At 37.8% G+C, this 21492-nt stretch overlaps 1 protein-coding gene across 8 annotated transcripts; it reads left to right on the top strand.

Annotated features, from left to right (window-relative positions):
- Positions 1-172: 172 nt before the first annotated feature.
- Positions 173-21415, top strand: FAM122B (family with sequence similarity 122B). Of its 8 annotated transcripts, none has more exons than XM_012653499.1 (10): positions 291-521; positions 2713-2791; positions 6911-6967; positions 7329-7372; positions 7456-7510; positions 7763-7864; positions 8129-8214; positions 8808-8869; positions 11373-11469; positions 20008-21415. In XM_012653499.1, the coding sequence occupies exons 1-10, from the start codon at positions 424-426 to the stop codon at positions 20075-20077; spliced, it is 750 nt and encodes a 249-aa protein (XP_012508953.1). In that variant the 5' UTR covers positions 291-423; the 3' UTR covers positions 20078-21415. The 8 variants fall into 8 exon arrangements, with proteins under 8 accessions (XP_012508955.1, XP_012508954.1, XP_012508951.1 ...); XM_012653498.1 differs by having other exon boundaries at positions 8805-8869; XM_012653495.1 differs by lacking the exon at positions 20008-21415 and adding an exon at positions 19078-19302.
- The last annotated feature ends 77 nt before the right edge of the window (positions 21416-21492 follow it).

Raw genomic sequence — 21492 nt, 5'->3', positions numbered from 1 at the left:
AGTCCCCCTTTGCTCCGTCTTCTTCTCTCCCTTCTGCCCTCCTCCTCTTATCCTTTCTGTCCTCCTGCTTTTCCATCTATCCTTTTCCCTCCTTTGTCCTCGTTTCCCTCCTCCCTCCATCCTTGTCTTCCCTCCATCGCTCTTTTTTATCCATCCTCTTCCTTCATTCTGCCACCTTCCACCACAATCTCTCTATCCTCTCTTTACTCACCACTGTCTTCCTTTCCTCATCAGCATCCTCCTTCCCTCCTCCTTCTCTCCTACTTTTCTCCGCCCCCAGCCCCCAAGCCTCCGCCCCTTAGCCCCCGCCCCCAGCTGCCTGCCAGTTCCCAGCAGCTCGGTCCTGCAGTGAGAGTCTTGGGAGTCCATAGCTAAGCACCAGGAGCTGAGCGCTGCCCGCTGTGCCTGCCCACAAGTCTCAACATGGCTCAGGAGAAAATGGATCTGGACTTTGAGCCTGACACATCTGATGGGGGAACCCTAAGGAGAGCTAACAGCGCTCCCCTGATCCATGGGCTCAGGTGAGCAGGGTTGGAGAGGATGGAGTACGGGGTTCAGGGGCTCCTTGACCCGGTGCAAGCAGTCTTCCTTCCCTGAAGTGCGAGTTTGAGCTCATTTGGGCGCTCCAAACTGAGGGAGTAGGGATTTGTTTGCTTGACAGTGCCTTGAGTCCCAAGGTGGAGTGAAAGTTTGACCCCAAACTCTGGGCAGTGTCGGGGAAACAGGGCCCCCCTCTACCTGGAGCCGTGTTGTCCCACTCTAAAAGGAACTGCAGAGAGCTTCTGGCTCTTCTGACAGGTTGCTTGCTCTGCCTAATTTACAGCACGGAATGTCAGACCGAAGCCCCTGGAACTAGACTTGCAACTTGATACCTGTCTCTTAGAGCAGCTATTTCCAAGCTTAGTTTAGGAACCCTGGCATTAATAGAGGTTTACTTTAATAAATCACAATTTATCTAATAACTTGCAATTAAATGGTGTGTTCACGTCATAGTAAGTGATTTGGATTTGTCCTAATGTTTTCAGATTCTAAAACTGCCTGAAATGCATTTCAGTGAATAAAAAAAGAAGGGTGGCTTGCAGCTTAGGTCAGTGAAAACACAGGTTTTAGAAAACAATGGAGAGAATTGACCCTTGGATTTTAGTGGTGGGGTCTTGTGTTTTCATGTGAATAAGTCCCCAGGGGGTCGATTTTAAGGTAGAATCTTGTGATCAGGGAAGGTTAGGTCTGCTCACCTCCTGAGCCTATTGCATTTCACTTTTATGAGTAGACAATTCATCTTAGGTAGAGAGCCAATTTGTGAGACCCTGTAGAAATGGCATTAGTCCAAAAAGGGGATGGAACTGGAATTAGCCAACAACATATTAATCAAGCACAGCGAAGGCAAAGAAAGAAGTAATCCTTGTCTGTCGAATTGATGGTAGTATTCGTGTTTTGAAACAGGTTTACTTTTTTCTTTAATCTTGAAACTGAGGGAATGATGAAGTGACTTTTTGCTTTCCTCTTGCTGCCCTTGGCCCTGCATTTATTTTTGATACTATAAGAATAAACTGATCTTTTTCTGATTGTCCTTTTAAATATGTTAAGAAAGGAATTGCTAGGGACTTGGGCAATCCTAGTGACCTGCATTGTGACTACTGTAGAAAAAACATACTGTTTTTTGAGTCATAATTGAAGTAATTACTGGAAAGGTAGCATGATGTGACAGAAGAAAGTGAGGAGACCCGGCCTGATCCCTATTTTAACTAATGAGCTATGATCATGAATGAGTCATTTAACCTTTCTGAATCTCTGTTTTCTTGTTTAAAAAGTAGGAGAACTGACTTAGGTGATCTCAGTGATCCCTGGAAGCCTGATCCAGTTCAGGTCTGAAAATCCTTCTTGAGCTCTTATTGTAGGCATGGCACTCTGCTAGGCACTGCAGGGATATTATACAAAGATGAATGAAACACCTCTGTACCAAGGGGTTTAAGACACACGCATACTTTAGTGAGAGGTGAAGTAGGTGTCTCAGGAAGCATTTCATCTCCCAGTGTGCTCTCTGGGGTCAAAGGAGGGAATGATTGCATTAGGTTTGTGGAATGAAGAGAGGTTTGTGCCATGCCTTCATGGAGGGCATGGTATTCAAGATGGGTGTGGAAGGACAGGAAGGATTTTGACAGATGGTGGTAGGAGCGAAGGCATTTGAGGCAGAAGGGGCAACATGAGCAAAACCTCATGTTGCCCCTTTATTCAGTTGAACAATGGCATTTAAAGGTAGGACACATGTTTAGGGCAGTAGTGGGAGATGTGCTGATCGGGCTCATGTGTTAGGACAGGGTTCCCAGCCCTTTTCACGTCATGACACACACGTTACAAAGAACAGTAATACCCGTAGGTCCTCTGGGGCAAAAAGATGAGGCTTCTCATATCTGGTGGTAACCAGTTTGGGGACGTAGCTCTGACCAGAAGCAGCTAGAAGCAACCAGTCTGGAGCTCCGCCCCACACCTCTCAGAGCTGCCTCCCAACCACTGAGGAGATCATATCTTGGCAAACCTGTAATCCACAGCACGCCAGTTGGGAAGCTCTGCAGAGAGGACGGTGAGGAGTTCATTCTCTGTACGAAATGAGGAGCCATCGAAGATTTCATTGTTAACTGAAGAACTTATGCTAATATATTTGAAAGAGGTCTTCAATTAGAAGACATTAATAATTTTCTTTTTATTTTTCAGTGACCTTTCACAGGTTTTTCAACCATACACATTGAGAACTCGGAGGAATAGCACAACAATTATGAGCCGTCACAGTTTGGTAAGTATCGAAGTAAGTATCTGAAATGATTTAGATTGGGGAAGACACTTGCAAATGTAGTTCTTTCTTAAAATTATGTGCTAGGCACAATTGTTTAAAAAAGAAAAGATATATTATTTTACCTATCTTGTTTACTGCTTATGCTGTGGCCATTCAGCTTTTGGTACAGAAAGGAGACCTGGTTAAAAATTTTTTCTTTGCCATGGGACTTATATATTTTTAAAAATTGTTAATTGGTATTTGTCACTACTTGCATCATGGTTGTGAGGTAAGTCAGGATTAACTTCTAATTATAGTTAAGAACAGTGGTCTTTATTTGTCCCAGAATGCAAAAATTGCTTAAACAGCAACAGAGTATTTGTTTCTGACACTTGTCTGTTAGACAATGCTGGTTTTCCAAAGTAAAGACTCCTTTAAAATGCTTATATTTATATTCTCAGAGGAGTTGGTGACTGTGACTGTTCTCTATAGCCAGAACTGTTGGGGATCGCTTTATTAGTTGGCCGCATTGGGAGAAGTTATGATGAGGTTTTTATATAATAGCAGTTCACCTATGGAGCTCACTTATCCGGCAGGTTCAATTATCTGGAAGACATCTGAGATGTAAGCAAATAGACCTCTAAATGGCTGAAGTAGATTTCCATAGTCTATGCACAAACGTTCATCAGTTTATTTATAGGACAGTCTCTCTGACCTCTGAATCATCTAAAATTTATGCACAATTATAAGCTTCCAGCCCAACAATGTGTGAGAAGAAGCAAACAGTAGAGGTACATTTGGGTGAAAGGTATACTAATAGCTGCTAGTGAAGGAGGAGAGGGAAAAACTGAAAAGCAGACAGAGGTTTTTAAAAAATTAGCTTGTGGCCTAGTATAAGGGCTAAGAGCCTGTTAACATTACCCCGAGGATGTCACCGGCATAGAACCATATAATAATTTCTGTTCTTAAGGATACCAGGGTCATTAACTTTGTCTTAAATTCTAGTAATACCCTACACTTGTATTTTACATGTTACAAAGTACTTTCACACATTTAATTCTCATAACAACCCCTATGAAGTAGGCAGAGCAAGAGATATTTTTCCCAATTAAAAGAAGCAGCAGTTGAGACCCAAATGATGTAAGTGAGTTGCTCAGAATCATGCAATTAGTAAGTGGCAGAGCTGGTATTAGAATAGAGATCTTCCAGTGCCATTCTACTTGGTATAATCTGTTTAAGAAAGGGAAATACATTTTAGAAAGATTTCCAGCTGAAGTGGCTAAAAGTACTTAAAGGGGAAAATGTTAGCTGTACGGAGGATTGATTCACTTCACCTCCTTCCCTAAGGATACTGAAAAATATTATTTATTTTTGCTGAATATATGAAAAATGCTTATAGGTGTTAGACAGCTATGCTTCTGATAACAGTAGCACAGCCAAGAAGGGAAAATGAATTTGCATCTTTACACTTCACTTAGCTCTTTTGTAAGATGTGAAGATTCTTACCAACTCTGGTCTAGGCTCATCTCTCGCTGCTCCCTGACAAATACCTCTTTGCTCCAGCTGCACTGAAATACCTCGTTTCTGAAGGGGCCATGGTGATTCACTGCTCTTTGTTGATCCCTGTGCTAGCCTTCACCCCGTCCCCCTCTCCCTTCTAGCTTTCTGGTCCTTCAAAACTCAGTTTAATCCTTGTATCTCCTCTGGGCAGGCTCCCGCAACTATCATAATATTAATTACACTATGTACATTGTATCACGGTATGCTTTATAAATCTTAGTACGCTTATCTGAGTCTCAGGGTAACCTGCAAAGAGGAAGGTGTCGACAAATGAAATGGAAAGGAGGGTTCTAGGGAGAAGGCATGCAGAAGTAGAATCTTCATGGCCACCAGCTGATTAGATATAAGGGTTGGAAGAAGGAAGACTCCAAGTGACTGAAATTTTGTTTCTTGGTGACCAGGAGAATAGTGCTGCCTTGATAGGGAGAACAGAAATAGAGAGTATTGGTAGTTTGAAGGGGAAGAAGATGAATTCTTTTGGGGAATGTCGGGTTCAAGGTGCCCCTGGCCCCATGCTGTTCTCCACAGCAATATTTTAAATCTTTTTGGTTTTCAGTCTCTGCCAGTTTCCTGTGTCACCACTTTTCACTTTGAGCAGATGACCCTTCTTGCCTCACAGAGAAGACAGACACCTATCTTGTACAAATGTCAGCTTTCTTCGCCTTGAAGTGTCTTTACCTTCACATATGGCATTTCTCCCTAATGGTTCATAAAAGCTTTTGACTTTCCTGTCGCTTTGCTTGGTCTATTGTCTCCTCTCTGTCTCCTGTCTTTGCTCTCTTCCTCACCGGCTCTTTTCCTTCCACCTTCTCCCAACTCACGCATCCAATATGGGGAAAACAAACTGTTTTCTTTTTCATAGGTCTCTCCTCCCCCTCTCCAAGCTTTTTCAAAGCATAACCTACACTCCACTGCCTCTAATTCCTGGTCTCCTCATTTCTGGCTGTTTCGTAATCACACTGCTTCTACCACAACTCTGTTATAAAAAAACTGTTCTCGCAAAATTCATCAATACCCACTTAACTGCCAGTGTCGGGGGCTTCATTTCTTTTCCCCCTTGAGCTCTTTGCTTTACTTAACCCGTTTAGCCAGCATCTCCTTGGAGTGCTTGCCTTTTTTTCCATATAATACATTAGTCTCTTATTTCTGGTGTTAGACACAGCTTTGCTGCTCTCTGTCCCTCTTTCTGGTCTACTTTCCAGTTTTGTCTAAAATTGTCAATTTGTATATTATGTAGATGTTGCATCTAAATTTCTGATTTTTTCCCCAGTCAGTTTTTGGCCATTCTCATATTGGCTTTTCTGATAATTTCACTGCCTCCTGGGTCTCTGGTTCTCTGACTGACACATCCAGGCTCTCTTCCACGTTATTCTGTTAGAGAGTCTTCCTGCTGTATTTGCTTGCATCGTAGCTTAGTGTTTTTCAAATGACTTACGCAGCGTTCACCAGTAAACACGCATTACTTTCATAATGGAAAAAAAGATACTTTTTAAATGGATTTTACTGGTAAAGTTTTTCTCTTTTTGAAGCCTGGGAGAGGAAAAAGTAGAAGAAAGGGGTGGATAAAGAAGGGATATCTTTTGAGGTAAAATCATATTTCAGCGGATAACTTTTAAAAATTTTACCTGTATTAGCTTTTGCCTAAAAAAACTTAGAGCAGTCTATCACCATTTTATACTGCTCACTACATTAGTATTCACAAATGTCTTCATAGCATAGGGCCACTTAAACAGGATAGTTGTCTTATAATAGTGTTACAAGTTTATTTGCGTTTCATTAGGGAATGAATAGTAGTTGTTTATATTATAGCTATTAGACCTCTCAAAGATCTGTTGATATGAATTGTATCTTACAGTTTGTGACCAGATTATGATTATTATGAAGGAACATAATTTGGCCCCCAAATCATTTTTGTTTTGTGTTATTTAAAAAAATGATGATTTAATATTTTGAAATTTGAAAAAAATGATGATCTAAGGGAAAGCATCAGTTATTTTAAAGATACACCTTGTCTTTCTACATTGATTTTTCTTTAGCTAGTAAGATTTGTAGTGATAGCATTAGTGATCAAATTTTAGGATTGATTTAGATCATGTAAGCAAAATCTCCTTATTGCAATTTTAAAGTGCTCTCTATAGACGTTAATCATAGACAAAATATTATACTAAGCTTATTAGACTGTCTTCCTCCACTGGTGCATTGGTAATAAAAATTAATAACATTGGTATTTTTTTCTTTCCCTTCTCATATAGTCCCTTATTTTAGATAAGTGGGATAATGGATATTTTGAAGGCCTAGAGTCTTTTTTTTCCCTAAATTTACGCAGCTTTGCATTCATTTGGGAAAAGTGCTAAAGTCAGTGTCTGTCTAGCGACAGATGGTGCTTTGAGGTTGGACACCTGGTGTACTTTCTAAAGACTGAATGTACTGCCTCTAGTGCATTAATGTTCAGTGATTTAAAGAGCTAAATTTCTAAGAAGAATATGAAAAATTATCTTGGAAGAGGTTGTACACCAGTACTGACAGCAGACTGCTGCTTTGTGATTCAGAAAATAGTAAATGTTTACTTTTTCTTTCCAGTTGCTGTCATCCTCACCTAATCGTATTCCTAGTAGCAGACTGCAACAAATCAAAAGGGTAAATTTTACTTACTAGCTCAGATTGGAAATTTTTTGGATTTCAAATTTTTATTTTTATTTTTATTTTCATTTTGAAGATTTAGATATTAAAAATGAGTTAGGATGCAACTTTGGTTAGTTGGAGACAGATTACAGTTCTTCTGAGTGTGCGGATAAAATATAGATATGGCATGGGTGATAATCTTAGAATGTTCTGCTCTAGTTTGATTATATCAGATGAGGTAGAAAAGTCTTTTTGTTTTATTTGAAATTGAACACTCTATGGATAGAAGTTACATCTTTATTGCTAAGTTCTGGGTTAATTTTAAATAAATAAAAAATCAAAATTACATCTTTAGCACATATGTTTGTTTTTGCAGGAAGAAGGCCTGGATATCATGAACAGAGAAACTGCACATGAAAGGTTAGTGTTTCGTAAGAGCAGAGTGTAGCCTAAGACATGTCTTATTTGTGAACACTGATGACCTTTCATTTTGTTTCTTTTAGGGAAGTGCAAACGGCAATGCAGATAAGCCAATCATGGGATGAGAGCTTGAGCCTGGTAAAGTTTGCCCATGTCTGCTTGGTTTTTCCAGAAACCTATATGTCATTCACTGGCTTCATAAACTTTTTCACACACTTCTGTCCCTTCTGCTTCCAAATCGATACTTGTTTTTTGGATCTCTCTTTTCCTAGCAGAATATTAGAGTCTCTACATTTATTTCTACTCGAAAAATGTAGGTGTGTTATAGTAGTAAATAAGAGCTGTGATGTGCTGAATTTGTTATAAGGAGATGACACTTTATGTTTACAGAGTGATAGTGATTTTGACAAGCCAGAGAAATTATATTCTCCAAAGAGAATTGACTTCACTCCAGTTTCTCCAGCCCCTTCACCCACCAGAGGATTTGGAAAGGTAGGATGATTGACAAGGTATTAATTCTCTTTCACACACTAAGCTGTTTACTCTCTAAAACACATATATGCAAATCACCTCACTTTTAAAGGATCTAGACACTTGAAAGGAAATTAGTGAAAATCTATAGTTTGAAAAAAAAAATATGTATAAGACAGACACATAGCTAAGCTAGTCTAAGGATGTTGCTTCTGTCATTATGAATAAAGCCTTTTGAAAACTGGAGTGCTAGAACTATTTTAATATTAAATATGTTTTTTCTAGCAATGCTTTTCACCATCCTTACAAATGTTTGTGAGTAGCAGTGGGTTGCCACCAAGTCCAGTTCCTAGTCCAAGACGATTTTCGAGGTAAGCAAATTTGAATTTTAAATAAGGTTGACGGGCCACTCGTTACATTTGTCTCTCAGATTAACTTTTTCCCCAGTATTTCACTATGAAAAACTTTAAACATACAGCAAAATTGAAAGAATTTCATAGTGAACACCCATATACCCACCGCCTATATTCTACCTTTAACATTTTACCAGATTCTTTTTTTTTAGACTTAGTGTTGATTTATATTCAGAAGGGACACACACACACACAGAGGCATGCATACATGATAATATATCCTTTTTAAGGATAAGGAAAAAATGTTTTAATATCATAGACTGGTCAAAATCCAAATAACTTTTTAATAAGGTATGTTTTTCTTTAAACTCTTATGGGTATTTTGTCTTATAGAATGATTTTTTTAAATGGCTTAAAATACCATATTATTCCAGATTGCCATATATGCCAGATCAAATCACGCATTGGCATTTCAGTTAGTCAGTTACGTAAGAATTCTCCATTTCCCCCTATATGACTATGAATTTTATTTATTTGTTGGGCTTTAATGCTATTTATCTTGCATCTTGGAAGTACTTCATGTTATCCTCTTTGTTTATTCATCAAAGCAGGAGGAGTCAAAGTCCAGTCAAGTGCATTAGGCCCAGTGTTCTTGGTCCTCTTAAAAGAAAAGGTATGTAGCAGCATGGTGACTACAGTTAATGACACTGGATCATATACTTCAAATTTGCTAAAAGGGTAGATCTTAAAGTTCTCACCACACACACACACAAAAGGTAGCTAGGTGAGCTGGATAGATGTGTTAATTAACTTGATTGTGGTCATCATTTCGTAGCATGTACATATAGCAAATCATTATGCTATACACCTTAAATATATAAAATTTTATTTGTCAACTATACCTCAGTAAATCTGGAAAAAAAGAAAAGATGTCTCACACTTCTAGTTTTAAACGTAGCCAGGCATGAATTAAAAACTAGAATTTCTGTCTGAAATGAGCGTATGGCATTGCTTTCCTTTTTCCTAAAGAAATGCAAAGTATTCTTCCCAATGTATGCACTGCTGATTCTCAATTTTGTAAATTAGTTATTTGATATGTATATATTTTATTACACTTCCTAACTGAATCTTATTCATATATTCATATTTTCATTATATATTCCAAAAATATTGCCTCTCAGTGACCTGAATATAAAAGAGGTGCGTAGTTGATAAGTTGCAGAAATATATGGTAATGTCTTAGCAAATATATCCATAAACATGCTGTATGGTTAAATATAAGATGAGGTTCACCCCCCGTCATCAAATTATGCCTCAGCAAAGCAAGAATTGCCTTATATTCAAGGCTATAGAGTTTTTTATATAACAAGGTGCTCTCTTAATGACCTTATTTTGAAGCACAAAGCACTAAACCAAAATGGTCTCAATCAATGCTAGTTTTAGATGCTATAGAGAACACCTTATGGCCTCTGTTTTTAAAAAGGCGAAGAAATTTAACACAGGTTTAGTCATTATTCCTGAGCATATAACCACGTGATTGCAAGTGTTAGGTGTCATTTTAAACAAGAGTTTTAACAGTAGCTTTAAAAAAGCAATGTACTTGTGGCTTTGGTGAAAACTTTCCGGTCATAGAATCATACACAGATTCAAAAAGTGCCATATTTCAGACAACTTAAAATTAAAAATGGTGTGCTCTAGAAAATAGATCCTGATATGGTAACAGTATTTGTATTTAATGTATAAGTTTTATTTTATAAATAGTCTTTTTCCTTAATATTGTAAGGAGTCATTTATAATCCTAGAAACATTCTCAGGGGCTATTAAGTGAATAACACTTGGAGATAAAGTTATTACTATTAACATAAAATTTGTTGCAGGAAGTTGTTGGAATTAGTATGGTTATTTAGTTTGATAGCTATTCCAAAATATACCAGCAGATGGAGGGATTCTTTACTAAAAAGGACTAAAGTCTTTTGCTAGTGAGATGGAGTTGAAAGCCCAGCAATAGCTTTTAAATGCTGCATATTAAAACATAGAAAAACAAATAAAAATATAACTTTTCCTGAATTTCAGTAATTTTCAGAATAGCTCCAGAGGAAAGATAATATGAATTAATTAATAATATGAAATAAAATGAATGTTGCATTTATTCTTCCTTGATTTTTTTCCATCAGAAGAATGCTGTACAGTTTTAAGTTCAAAGTTACTAATTTCCTACTGGGGTGTAGATAGTCTGATGAATCAAATTATCTTTAATAATCCATTTTCAAGCTCAGATAAATAACTTTAAAACCAAGGAATGTGCATGTTTTAAATCATAGCTTATTATATTCTTATTTATTTATTTTTTAAAAAATAAGACATGGTCTCACTGTGTTGCCCAGGCTGGTCTCAAACTCCTGGGCTTAAACGATCCTCCAGCCTTGGCCTCCCAAAGTGCTGAGATTACACGCGTGAGTTGCTGCACCCAGCCCATAGCTTATTTTAAAAGGGCCTTTTTCTGTCTGATTTAGGGTTGTTAGTCTTTGTATTCCTGGTGACAAAATGTTAAGCTTTATTTCTATTGGTGCAAAGATTTTCTGTTACCAGTTCCGAGAAAAATCTGTAGGATTGACATGGTCAGTACAATACGAATTTTGTGAATTGAATAATAATTGCTTTCAATTACAGACGTGCTTTCAAACATATTTTTAATCTTCATTTTCGCTAAGTAGTCTAAAACAACTTTTTACTTATACACTATTTATCAGACTACACATTTTTTAACCCATTTGACATCAATTCAGGAAATGTTCAGATATTAAAATACATAAAATCAAGAGTCTTTGCTAACCATCTAGCATAAAATATTATTCACTGTGAGCTTCAGCTATTTGGGAATACTTCATTTCTGCTGTGGTTAGCCTTGATTCATGTTGCCTGATGCAGTCAGTGTACTATTCTTCTATTAAAGCACATGAATATATCCATATGCTACATATAATGAATAAGAAGTTTTTTTTCAGGGCTGCTGACTTTTTGGTTGAGTTCTATGTTAAAGCACATGGAAAAATAGCTTTTAAGTAATGGCTTGAGGAAGTATTCTGAGCTTTGGTTAAACAAAGATCACCCCATTTTAGCACCAAGCCTGTATTTGTAAAATTGTTTTACAGTAACATCATCTCTTTCTGTTTTAGGTGAAATGGAGACAGAAAGCCAGCCCAAGAGACTCTTCCAAGGCACTACCAATATGCTATCTGCAGATGCTGCACAGTTGTCTGATCTCAGTTCATGGTAAAAAATGAAATAAAATCAGAAGGATGTTAGGGTATAATCCATTTAAAAAGAGCCACATCGAAAGTATTTTGGGTCAATTTAAAATATTTTCAACTTTTTATCCATGCTCCCATAGAGAACTGTCCATGGAGGTATAGATAATGTGAAAAGACAGATTATTTGAAAGTCATGAGTACTTCCTTTGGAAGTATGTATATCTTTTTGGTACCTTCACTTTCATTCCTAGCTCCTGGTAGGTCAGCCTCTCTCGATTGGTGCTAATGGCGTGGTACAGTGTCAATAGCTGGATGGTGTGAGAGTCTCTGGGTTGCTGTGGGTAGCATGCATTGATTGTAGCTGCTCTGCGTGCATTTTGTATTAAATCTTTTAGACTTAGCAGAGAATACCAGCATTCTCTTAAGCATGAATAGCATTATCTGTTATTATAAAATATTTTTGAAAATTTTGTGGTATTCCATCACAATGCTAACTAAGGTTTCATTTTTATAGTGACACTTCCTGATTCTTATGGTCTAGTGACAAAATTTTTTTTTCTTTTTGAGACAGTGTCTCACTCTATTGCCCTGGCTACAGTGCCGTGGTGTCAGCCTAGCTCACAGCAACCTCAAACTCCTGGGCTCAAGCGATCCTACTGCCTCAGCCTCCCGAGTAGCTGGGACTACAGGCATGTGCCACCATGCCTGGCTAATTTTTTCTATATATTTTTAGTTGTCCAGCTAATTTCTTTCTATTTTTTTTTAGTAGAGACGGGGTCTCACTCTTGCTCAGGCTGGTCTCGAACTCCTGAGCTCAAATGATCCGCCCGCCTTGGCCTCCCAGAGTGCTAGGATTACAGGTGTGAGCCACCGCACCCGGCCACAAATTTTTTTTTTAAAGTCTTACTCATCCTAGTTTAGATCTCTAACTTAAGGACCTTCAGCACTTTTGTCAGAAAGTTAATTTCTTTTCCTGTATCTGAAGTTGAGAACTTGGATGCTAGCATACATGTTGGAGGGAAGAGGAAGGGATAGTAGCAGTGCCCAGGTAATATTTTAAAATCTTTCAGTATGTTCTAATCAACTCATTACTGAGTATCCATGTACTAAATTGTGTAGTGCTTTTCATAATTTTTTGGTTCCCTGAGTTTTACAGCTGAGGGTCTTTTTTAAAAGCCCTGAGGACACTCACTTTAGAAATATCAGGATCACCAGACACAGTGATGTGCACTTATAGTCCCAGCTATTCCATTCAGGAGGCTGAAGTGGGAGGATCATTTGAGCCCAGGAGTTCGAGGCTCCAGTGTGCTATGATCATGCCAGTGAATAGCCACTGTACTCCAGCCTAGGCAACATGGTGAGACCCTGTCTCAAAAAAATAAAAACAGCAGGATCATATCCTCTAAATGGAAGAAGTGTATAAGCCCCTTACAAGGTATAAGGATTGAGGATTCCTTCTTCCCAAATCACTTATTCATTGTTTTATGTAAGACAACCTGTACTTCTAGTCACAGATTACTCTGGTTTATTAGACACATCTATTGCACTGTTCTAACCTTGGAACAGATGGCTTTTAGATTGTTCTAGCTGTTTTCAGTTCCACAGTCTCTTTTTCCTCTCATCTCTGTCTGTCCTTGGTAGTTTAGCATGCTAATTTTGGTGCAGAGTGCCTTTCCAGGTATGTAGACGATTGCAAAGAGAAAACTTCTGAAGTTTGTCAAGAGGACTAGTGGATGAATCTCTGTACTTAGTGGAAACTACATATCACTTTTATGGTAAAGTGTTTTTTAATACAGGCATATGACTCTAAATAGGTTTGCTTACCCAGTTACTAACCAAGTGACCAAATTAAGTAAAAGATACGACAGGGCCGGGCACGGTGGCTCACGCCTGTAATCCTAGCACTCTGGGAGGCCGAGGCGGGTGGATCACTCAAGGTCAGGAGTTAGAAACCAGCCTGAGCAAGAGCAAGACCCCGCCTCTACTAAAATTAGAAAGAAATTAATCGGCCAACTAAAAATATATAGAAAAAATTAGCCAGGCATGGTGGCACATGCCTGTAGTCCCAGCTACTCGGGAGGCTGAGGCAGAAGGATCACTTGAGCCCAGGAGTTTGAAGTTGCTGTGAGCTAGGCTGACACCATGGCACTCACTCTAGCCCGGGCAAAAGAGTGAGACTCTGTCTCAAAAAAAAAAAAAAAAAAAGATACAACAGTATTTTGCCAAGCTAACATCATGCGGGGTGAGGTGATTTATTTTTATATTGTCTTAGGGTGACTGTGAAAGATGCCTTAAAACAGGTTCACACAAATAAGAAAGGAAAGGTATACGAAGATCCTCTGTCCTTGTCCAGACGTTTATTCCTTTGAGCATGACAGCCTAAGCAGTCTATTATGGCGGCTATTGTGAGACTTCGACTTCTGTTGCCACTACCCCCCTACTCCGTAGACCTGTGACTGGCTAGGAGAGCCCTAGGAACGTCGACAGTGGTGATGAAGAAAACTTTTGATCCTTAAACGTAAAAAGCTGTTGCCTCACACAGCTAACAAGCCAACGTATGGCTCAAGTAATCTGAAAAAGATATCTATTACTCAAAAGTCACAAACCTAGGTGTCAAAGATAGTTAAGTAATTACACATTCAAATAATGTTTTTAGTCAGTTTATAGTATCTGTTCTTCTGAGGTTATTAGAGCTTAAAATTGTACTAAGACTTTGGGGCTACCTTATATGTTAATGATGCTGACATTTATATCTATAATTAAGAGATCTTAAATATGAACTATTCCTTTTATGTAAAAATTGGATCCTGCTTTTGCAGAAACTTTTCTTCTGTCTTTTTTTGGGGGGTGGGTGGGGGGGAACAGGGTCTTACTCTGTTGCTCAGGCTAGAGTGCAGTGGTGTCACCATAGTTCATTGCAACCTCAAACTCCTGGGTTCAAGTGATCCTCCTGCCTCAACCTCCTGAGTAGCTGGGACTACAGGCATGTGCTACCATGCCTGAGTAATTTTTCCTTTTTTTTTTTTTTTTTTTGTAGAGACAGGGTCTCACTATGTTGCTCAGGCTGGTCTGAAACTCCTAGCCTTACGTGATTCTCCTGCCTTGGCCTCCCAAAGTGCTAGGATTACAGGCATGAGCCACCACGTCCAGCCCTCTTCTCTATCTATAATGTAGTTTCATTATCAGAATCAGACATCCGTATTCTAAGAAATGGGGACAGAGCTGTATTCTGGTTTCTATTTTCAAGGATGGCAATCTCCATGACTGAGGAAACAATTTTTATGCTACCTTTTAGGGAGTGGAAAACGGATCAGATCATTAGTAGATGTTATCTCATCATTTAAATCTTTATAGTTTGTTCCCTGCCCCACCCCACAAAAGGAAAGGAAAATATGAGTTTTATAACCTTTCAATTAAAGTTTATATATTAGATAATAATCTTTAAAATATGACATCTTTGAGGTATAATTTAAATTTGAAATGTTAGTCGGGATCCATTTGAAGTTTGTGTCGAGATGGGCATACTTTCGATTTCATTTTTTTTCTTTACTAAATGAACATTCTTAAATCTTTGCCAACCAAATCTGGGGAACATCATCAACTACAAGGCAGAAATTATGTCATTCTGCGTTTGGTCATTATGAACATCAAGAGTTTGAGCATAACTCAGAAATATACCTTTGCATGGTGTTTTGATTGTTTTTGCATTTTGGGAACTCATGCTCTGCTCCTCATTCTGTTGGGAGTAAGACTACATGTATCTGCAGCATGCTATATCAAATAGAGCAGTTTTCAGGGGCTGCTGGCCATACAGTGAAGGTTAAGTGGTAGTTTATTTCTTCTACATAAAAGGAAAAATTCTCCCATGAATTTTCTTACACAGTGCATCAGTGTTAATGCAATAGGTTTAACATTTTTCGTTAGATTTATCTTAGCGGTTCAAACATTTTTAACATTATATGTGTTACCAGGTACAAAAATAAGTTTTAGTAAAAGGCAAAAGAATTGTTCCGAAGAGAAACCAGAGCATAAAAAAATAATCATGATTCATTTAATAAATAATAGGAATGTGTACATATACCTTAAAGATGTTTATATGAGCAACTTAGACATCTGTACTGAAACTTTAAAACTCCTATCTCCATCAAAACCATGGAAATGATCATATTTAAATATGTGATCTTAAAAACTTAAAAGATTATTCAGAAAGATAACGCTGGGCCCTCCTTAGGCAAGATAGTAGAGACCAGAGAACATACCATATGTATCAGTTTAGCCCACAACAAGGGACGTGAGGATATCCTGCAATCATACCTTATGCTAAAATCTAGCCATATACTGAGACTTGATAGGGCTGCAGCCAATTTCTAGGGCACTTACCTGCCTGCCATCAATGTGATAGAACCCAGCTTATTGACTGGACAAGGTACAAAGTGGCTCAGCCAGGTGGGGTGATAGCATGAGTCACACTGGACATCCTAGTTTTGTTGTTACTTTATCATTGGAATATTTTAATGATTCGCTTATGCTTTCACCCTTAGTTTTTCTAGACAGAGGGTGCTACTTTAAGTCATGAGTACTTTTGGTTGTGTAGTTCAAATATAGCCTCAATATGTATATACAGTGCCTGGAATAAATTAGCTCAGTTTTGATTCAGGTACTCCTATGTTCAATTTGAATTGCCTGGGGTCCTTTCCTTTTCTACTCTTGTCTGGCTTTCAGCCGTCAGTTTAAGTAAGGCTCATTAGAACCTCCATCAGAGCTTAACACGAGGAAAGGAAGAAGAGAGAAACTCAAATTGGACCAGGCTTTGTTGCTTTTAAAGCTCTGGTAGAAGATTTAACAGTGGACACTGTGAAAATTACTTTTGTACAGTTGATCTCTCTGTGGATTAAAAAATCGCATAAGTCTTGCTTAATATGGATATAATAACAATGGGTGATTTGTGACCTGTAGTCTCTGTTTCCATGACCATATGTAGTCATGCCAAATTAATTCAAACAGAAACTAGATTTTAGTTTAGTGAAAATGTCTGGTTAAAGGTTTACCAAGTTCTGAATCTAAATTGCAGTGGAGACGAGATGTGAGTATGCTATTTTTCTGTTATGAACAAAATTGCATACATTTGTATTTTATTAATAGAGAAGAAATTCTGAAATGAAATGTTCAAGTTTATTTTTTTTCTAATTTTCTTGGTAACTTTTCCATTAGCTCATTTCTCTTAAGGTAATTAACAGTGTTAGAAGACTAGTTTCACTGCACGAATCATGTTTTGTGTTTTTGAATGAACATAGGATTCACTCAAGCAAGCAGGTCTTATTACAAATGGAATCTTTTAACCCAGAGCTCAGCATAAGTCTGGTGGTTGGAATAAGGAATTTTTTATTTATATTCAGATTATCTGATTGGTGGCCAAATTTTAATCTAACCCTGTTTCTTCCTGCCAAGTAGCATAGAGCATGTCCTTCAGCTGCCTGGCCAGTATGTGCTTTAGGAAAGTAAATTCATTTTGATATTAGTCTAGGCAAAAAGCTACAGGAGGAAAAATCGCATATGTTCCAAAGGCAAATAGAAAGGTCTTTTGATTTTCCAGTTTCTTGGATTATCTGTGCAACTTTCTTTCAGTAGTTTGAATAATTCATATTTTAGACCCATTTTGCCTTTTGGTTGAAAAAACATCAGAGCCAGCTAAATTTTCCGAACTTATTACTTAAAAGTGGTATTATTAATGATGCATTTGACAGCAGTGAGCACAGAGTAGGAGTAGTGTGGAATATACTGTTTCCATTTTTATTTTTACTTTTCCGAAGACTATTTCTAGGTTGTCTCCATCTAAATACAATCCACAGGCAATAGAACAAGATGACATTTTGAAGAAAAATGGAAGCACAGAGAAATGGGGTTGGGGAATAGGGACATATTTCATTGAGGGTGGTATAAGCCCTAGAAATTTCCAAATTGCCATAAGTTACTAAACGTTGGTAATATATTTACTTGGAAATTCATAAAAATGATAATATTAAAGGTGCATAACATTTTGACTTGGAGCATGTTAGACCAGAATGGGCTTTTGCAAAGGAGCTAGTGACCAAACTTAATCTAGAACCCATATTTCCCGATTCATAGTTCCTTCTCCAATCCTATGCTTTTTTCCTTTTCACAAATAAGAAGTATGTCTGTGTAAATTCTAAAACTGCCTGACTACCTCTTCAGCTTTTCTCTTGCTATATTCTATTTACTCTTTGTATCACAGCCACACTAGCCTGCTTTTGGTTCCTAGAACTACCCTTGCTTCCTCCCAAACTTTACCTAGTTGGTGCCTACTCATCCTTCAGATTATAGCACAGATATCACTCTGGGGAGCCTTTCCTTCTTCCTCCAAATTAGATCAGGTTACCCACATTATATACTCTCATATCCCCTTGTATCTTTCCTTTATTATGACATTATGATTCTACTTTTATTCACATCATTGTTTAAATGTCTGTATCCTGCACAATACTATAAATTCAATGAGGGCGGGGACCATGTCTGTCTTAAACACCATTATATTTCTAATATCTAGCCTACTTCCTGCACTTGGCAGACACTCAGTAAATATTAGAATAAGTGAATGAGTGAATTCAGAGCAAATATAAAGCATAGAGCTTTATATATTGGATTGATGGGAATCAAAGCCAGAAAGGCAGCTTGATGCAAAATTGCCAAGTCTCTCAATTCCATGCTGAAGTATGAAGCTGGGTTTATGAGGCAGGCCAGATTAATTGTTGGGAGCAGTGAGTATCTCGGCTGGATGGGGAAGGTATGCCTGGGCTGGGTATAGAGGCTCTTGATGCCCAGAGGAGGAGTTTTAGTGGAAGGGTGGAAGCAGGAGCCAGTTGTCAGGGTTAAGGAGGCAGTGAACTAAGAGGGTATTAAGACCATGGATTGAGACTATTCATTTTAGAAGCTTAACTGGAGAATAACTGAAAGAAAAAAAGAAAAGGAGTCTTTTAGAGATAGTAGAGACTTTTGAGTTTCGAAAGCAAGAGGAAAGGAAACAGTGTAAGGATTTTATAAAATGAGAAGAATATAAAAGGCATATAATTAGAGGGGGAAATCATTAAGAATACATTTGAATTGAAGGTCCTTTCGGAGTGGGGAAGTGGTCAACTCTAGGGCAGTTGAAAGACTGTTTTAGAGTAGAGGAACTATCAAGCAGTATACTCGATCGAACGCTTCAGGCAGTCCAAGGATGGTTACCTCAATGAGCAACCATTATTACTCCAAGCCTGATAGGAAAGTAAGAAGAGAAATAGAAGGATAGAAATCTCTTGATCTGGGGGTGAGGGAACTCCCTCACGGAAACTATGGAACGTCAAGAGGAATCCTTGTATGTTGGACAATCTGGTGCCTCCAGGGGGACACTCAAATGATACAGGACCATGAAAATCTTACTTTGGATTTCTGTAACTTTATAATTTCACAGGTATCTAAATATAGTATGTTATATAGTTCATTGCTGCGCTTTTATGCTTTTTATTATTTACAAGCGCTCTACTGATTTGTGAGTTCTTGAAACTATGTCGTTGCATGTTATGTTTACCCTGATAGATGCATCTGCTTATAATTCTTTTTGCTTTGTCCTCAGTTCAGATATTTTGGATGGCAGTAGTAGCAGCAGTGGCTTATCCTCAGACTCACTGGCTAAAGGCAGCGCTACCGCAGAGTCTCCAGTAGCATGTTCCAATCCATGCTCTCCGCTCATCTTGATGGATGATCTCTCACCCAATTGACTTAACCATTTCTGATTCAGCGTTTTAACTGCTGTTTCCTACGTAAAACATTTAGTGAGGCACGCAAAGAACTTTGATCCATAATGAGGATTAAAGTTTTGCAGATTTCAACTATCCTGATGCTGTTATTTTTTTGGCATCTCTCTTCTCTAAGGTTCAATTCTATGATTGTAGTGACCTTACTAACTTCTATATTTGCTGATCTCGTTTTGGATTTAGTGACTACATCTCAAATACTTATTTTTGATTGCTTAGAGGATATTTGTTTTTCTTAGTGCCTCAAAGAGCACCTATTTTCAAGTCTATATGTTTAAAGAAGGCACTAATGTGTATTCTCTATAATGGTTCTTTTCTCCAGCAGTGATATGACAGAGTTGATCAGAAATTCTCTTGCTTGAGAGATTTTTTTTGTTCTCAGTTGACTACATAGTTTCACATCTTTTTATTTCACGATAATACACAAATTGCTTTGGATTATATTAAATTTTTATTTTTCTGCATCAGCTTAAAGTACATTGTTTTGTTTCCCTTTTCTGTTTGAGCTGCTTATGCCATTTCTCACAGAGGGGAAAAAACACGCAGTTGCTTTCATTACTACCCTTATTGCTTCTTTGCTGTTGGAGTGTATGAGGTGAGGATTGATTTTTGTGCTGAGAATGTAAATGGCCTTACAGAATGCCCAGATTAGTCACCACAGGTTCTTATGACTTTGCTACAACAGTTGATGTTTTTCTCCCCAAACCTGTTGCCCTCAGGAATATATAAAATATTATTGATATTTCTAGGTGGTGTTATCAAGGAGAAGAAATTCCTGCCTTGACCAGATGTGTGGAGCATCTACAAATGAATGAATAATGTTATTAACATACAAACCACTGTGTACAAAAGCATCCATGGAGCTGTCAGTGTCTCGGGTGGTATTATGAGGCCTTGGGTGCCTTGGGGTACATTGTCGTGCTGTAAGGGATGTATATCATAAGGTAGGGTGAAAGAGGGGGCTTTATGTATGTGATTGCCACATACTGTTTTGGTTGCTGCTTTTTTCTGATTCCTTTTTGTCGTTGCATTTGTTCTGTCGTGTGGTGATTGGTGTTGTGGTTATTGCGTTGCTACCAGAATTAGAATCCAGTTCTTGTTCATACTGCCTAATAATAAGGGCAGTTTAATATCTACAAGGACACTTTTAGGAGCTGAAAAAGTCAATGTTACTGTGCATTCTGCTTTTAAGAAGCTGAGCTATGAACAGTGTACATGCTAGTAAGTGTGAGGTACCATAAGTTACTTAATTTTTCAAAGAGAAAATTCCTGACTGAGCTTTTTAAGAAATCTGAGTGTAGTCTCTTGTTGTGTTATTTATTATTTGTAGCTGTGTAAAATGTCTGTCGTGATAGATTTCTTTTAATGTTCGGACATTGTGGTTGGATTGTCTGTGTTTAATATGCAAATTTGCCTGCTTAGGATCATAATATTACATTCTTAAATGAATGTAAAAAATGAAAACTACTGCATTTGTGTCTTTTGAAGGTAAAGATCCTTGGATGTTAAAGGAAGATGATGTGCTTTGAAGGTATTCACAGACTAGTAACAGTGTATGGCTTGAAGGGAAACCCATTCTCTTTCAATTACAAGAGAGCATCACTTAACTTGCAGTAGTGCTCTTACAGCATCAGATGTGTTCTTTATTTTAAATTGTAATCATAACAGCCATTAATGGCTTTATTTCTTGTATTGCTCTTTCCTGTGCAAAGCCCATAATCCTTCAAACCTAACATAAATATATCTATTATGAAGCTTGTCCCCTAGTATGCCATTATAAAGAAAAAATTCTTTGATGGTATTTGGTATCTCTCTTCTGTTTGGAAAAGATCTGTGTCCAAATGTTTCTGCCTCTACAATGACAATAGATGGTTTTGTCTTACAGGAGATTTATCCACCTTCACTCTACTGTCTTCTTTGCCTTAAAGGGACACTTTTGGCCATCATTTTTGGGCTCTGATTTAGGACTGTTAAGAAATTACTTTGAAATATGATGAATTTAAATTTGTTTTTGAAATTCGGTGGAGGGGTAGAACTGGGGCAGGAAATTGAAATTGTTCTGATGGTATGAGAACTAGGAGGCAAGATGATTCACTTTATTATTTAAGCCAAGGTTTGTTTTTAGTTTTTATTGTTTATATGGACTAGGAAGTTAAGTTTGTACAGGGATTGTTTTAAAATAAGTAAAAGAGATATGCTAACCCACAGATGAGCTTTGTTGACAGTACCCCTTT

The sequence above is a fragment of the Propithecus coquereli genome, unplaced genomic scaffold (assembly GCF_000956105.1).
Source record: "Propithecus coquereli isolate 6110/MARCELLA unplaced genomic scaffold, Pcoq_1.0 Scaffold42, whole genome shotgun sequence".
In the NCBI taxonomy this organism is placed as follows: Eukaryota; Metazoa; Chordata; class Mammalia; order Primates; family Indriidae; genus Propithecus; species Propithecus coquereli.
This window is presented reverse-complemented; position numbering and strand designations above follow the sequence as displayed.

Coding starts and splice junctions, on each gene's coding strand:
- FAM122B (XM_012653494.1), top strand. CDS start 424: ATGGCTCAGGAGAAAATGGATCTGGACTTTGAGCCTGACACATCTGAT. Junction 6,968..7,328: donor GACTGCAACAAATCAAAAGG/GTAAATTTTACT, acceptor TTGTTTTTGCAG/GAAGAAGGCCTGGATATCAT. Junction 7,865..8,128: donor CCACCAGAGGATTTGGAAAG/GTAGGATGATTG, acceptor TGTTTTTTCTAG/CAATGCTTTTCACCATCCTT.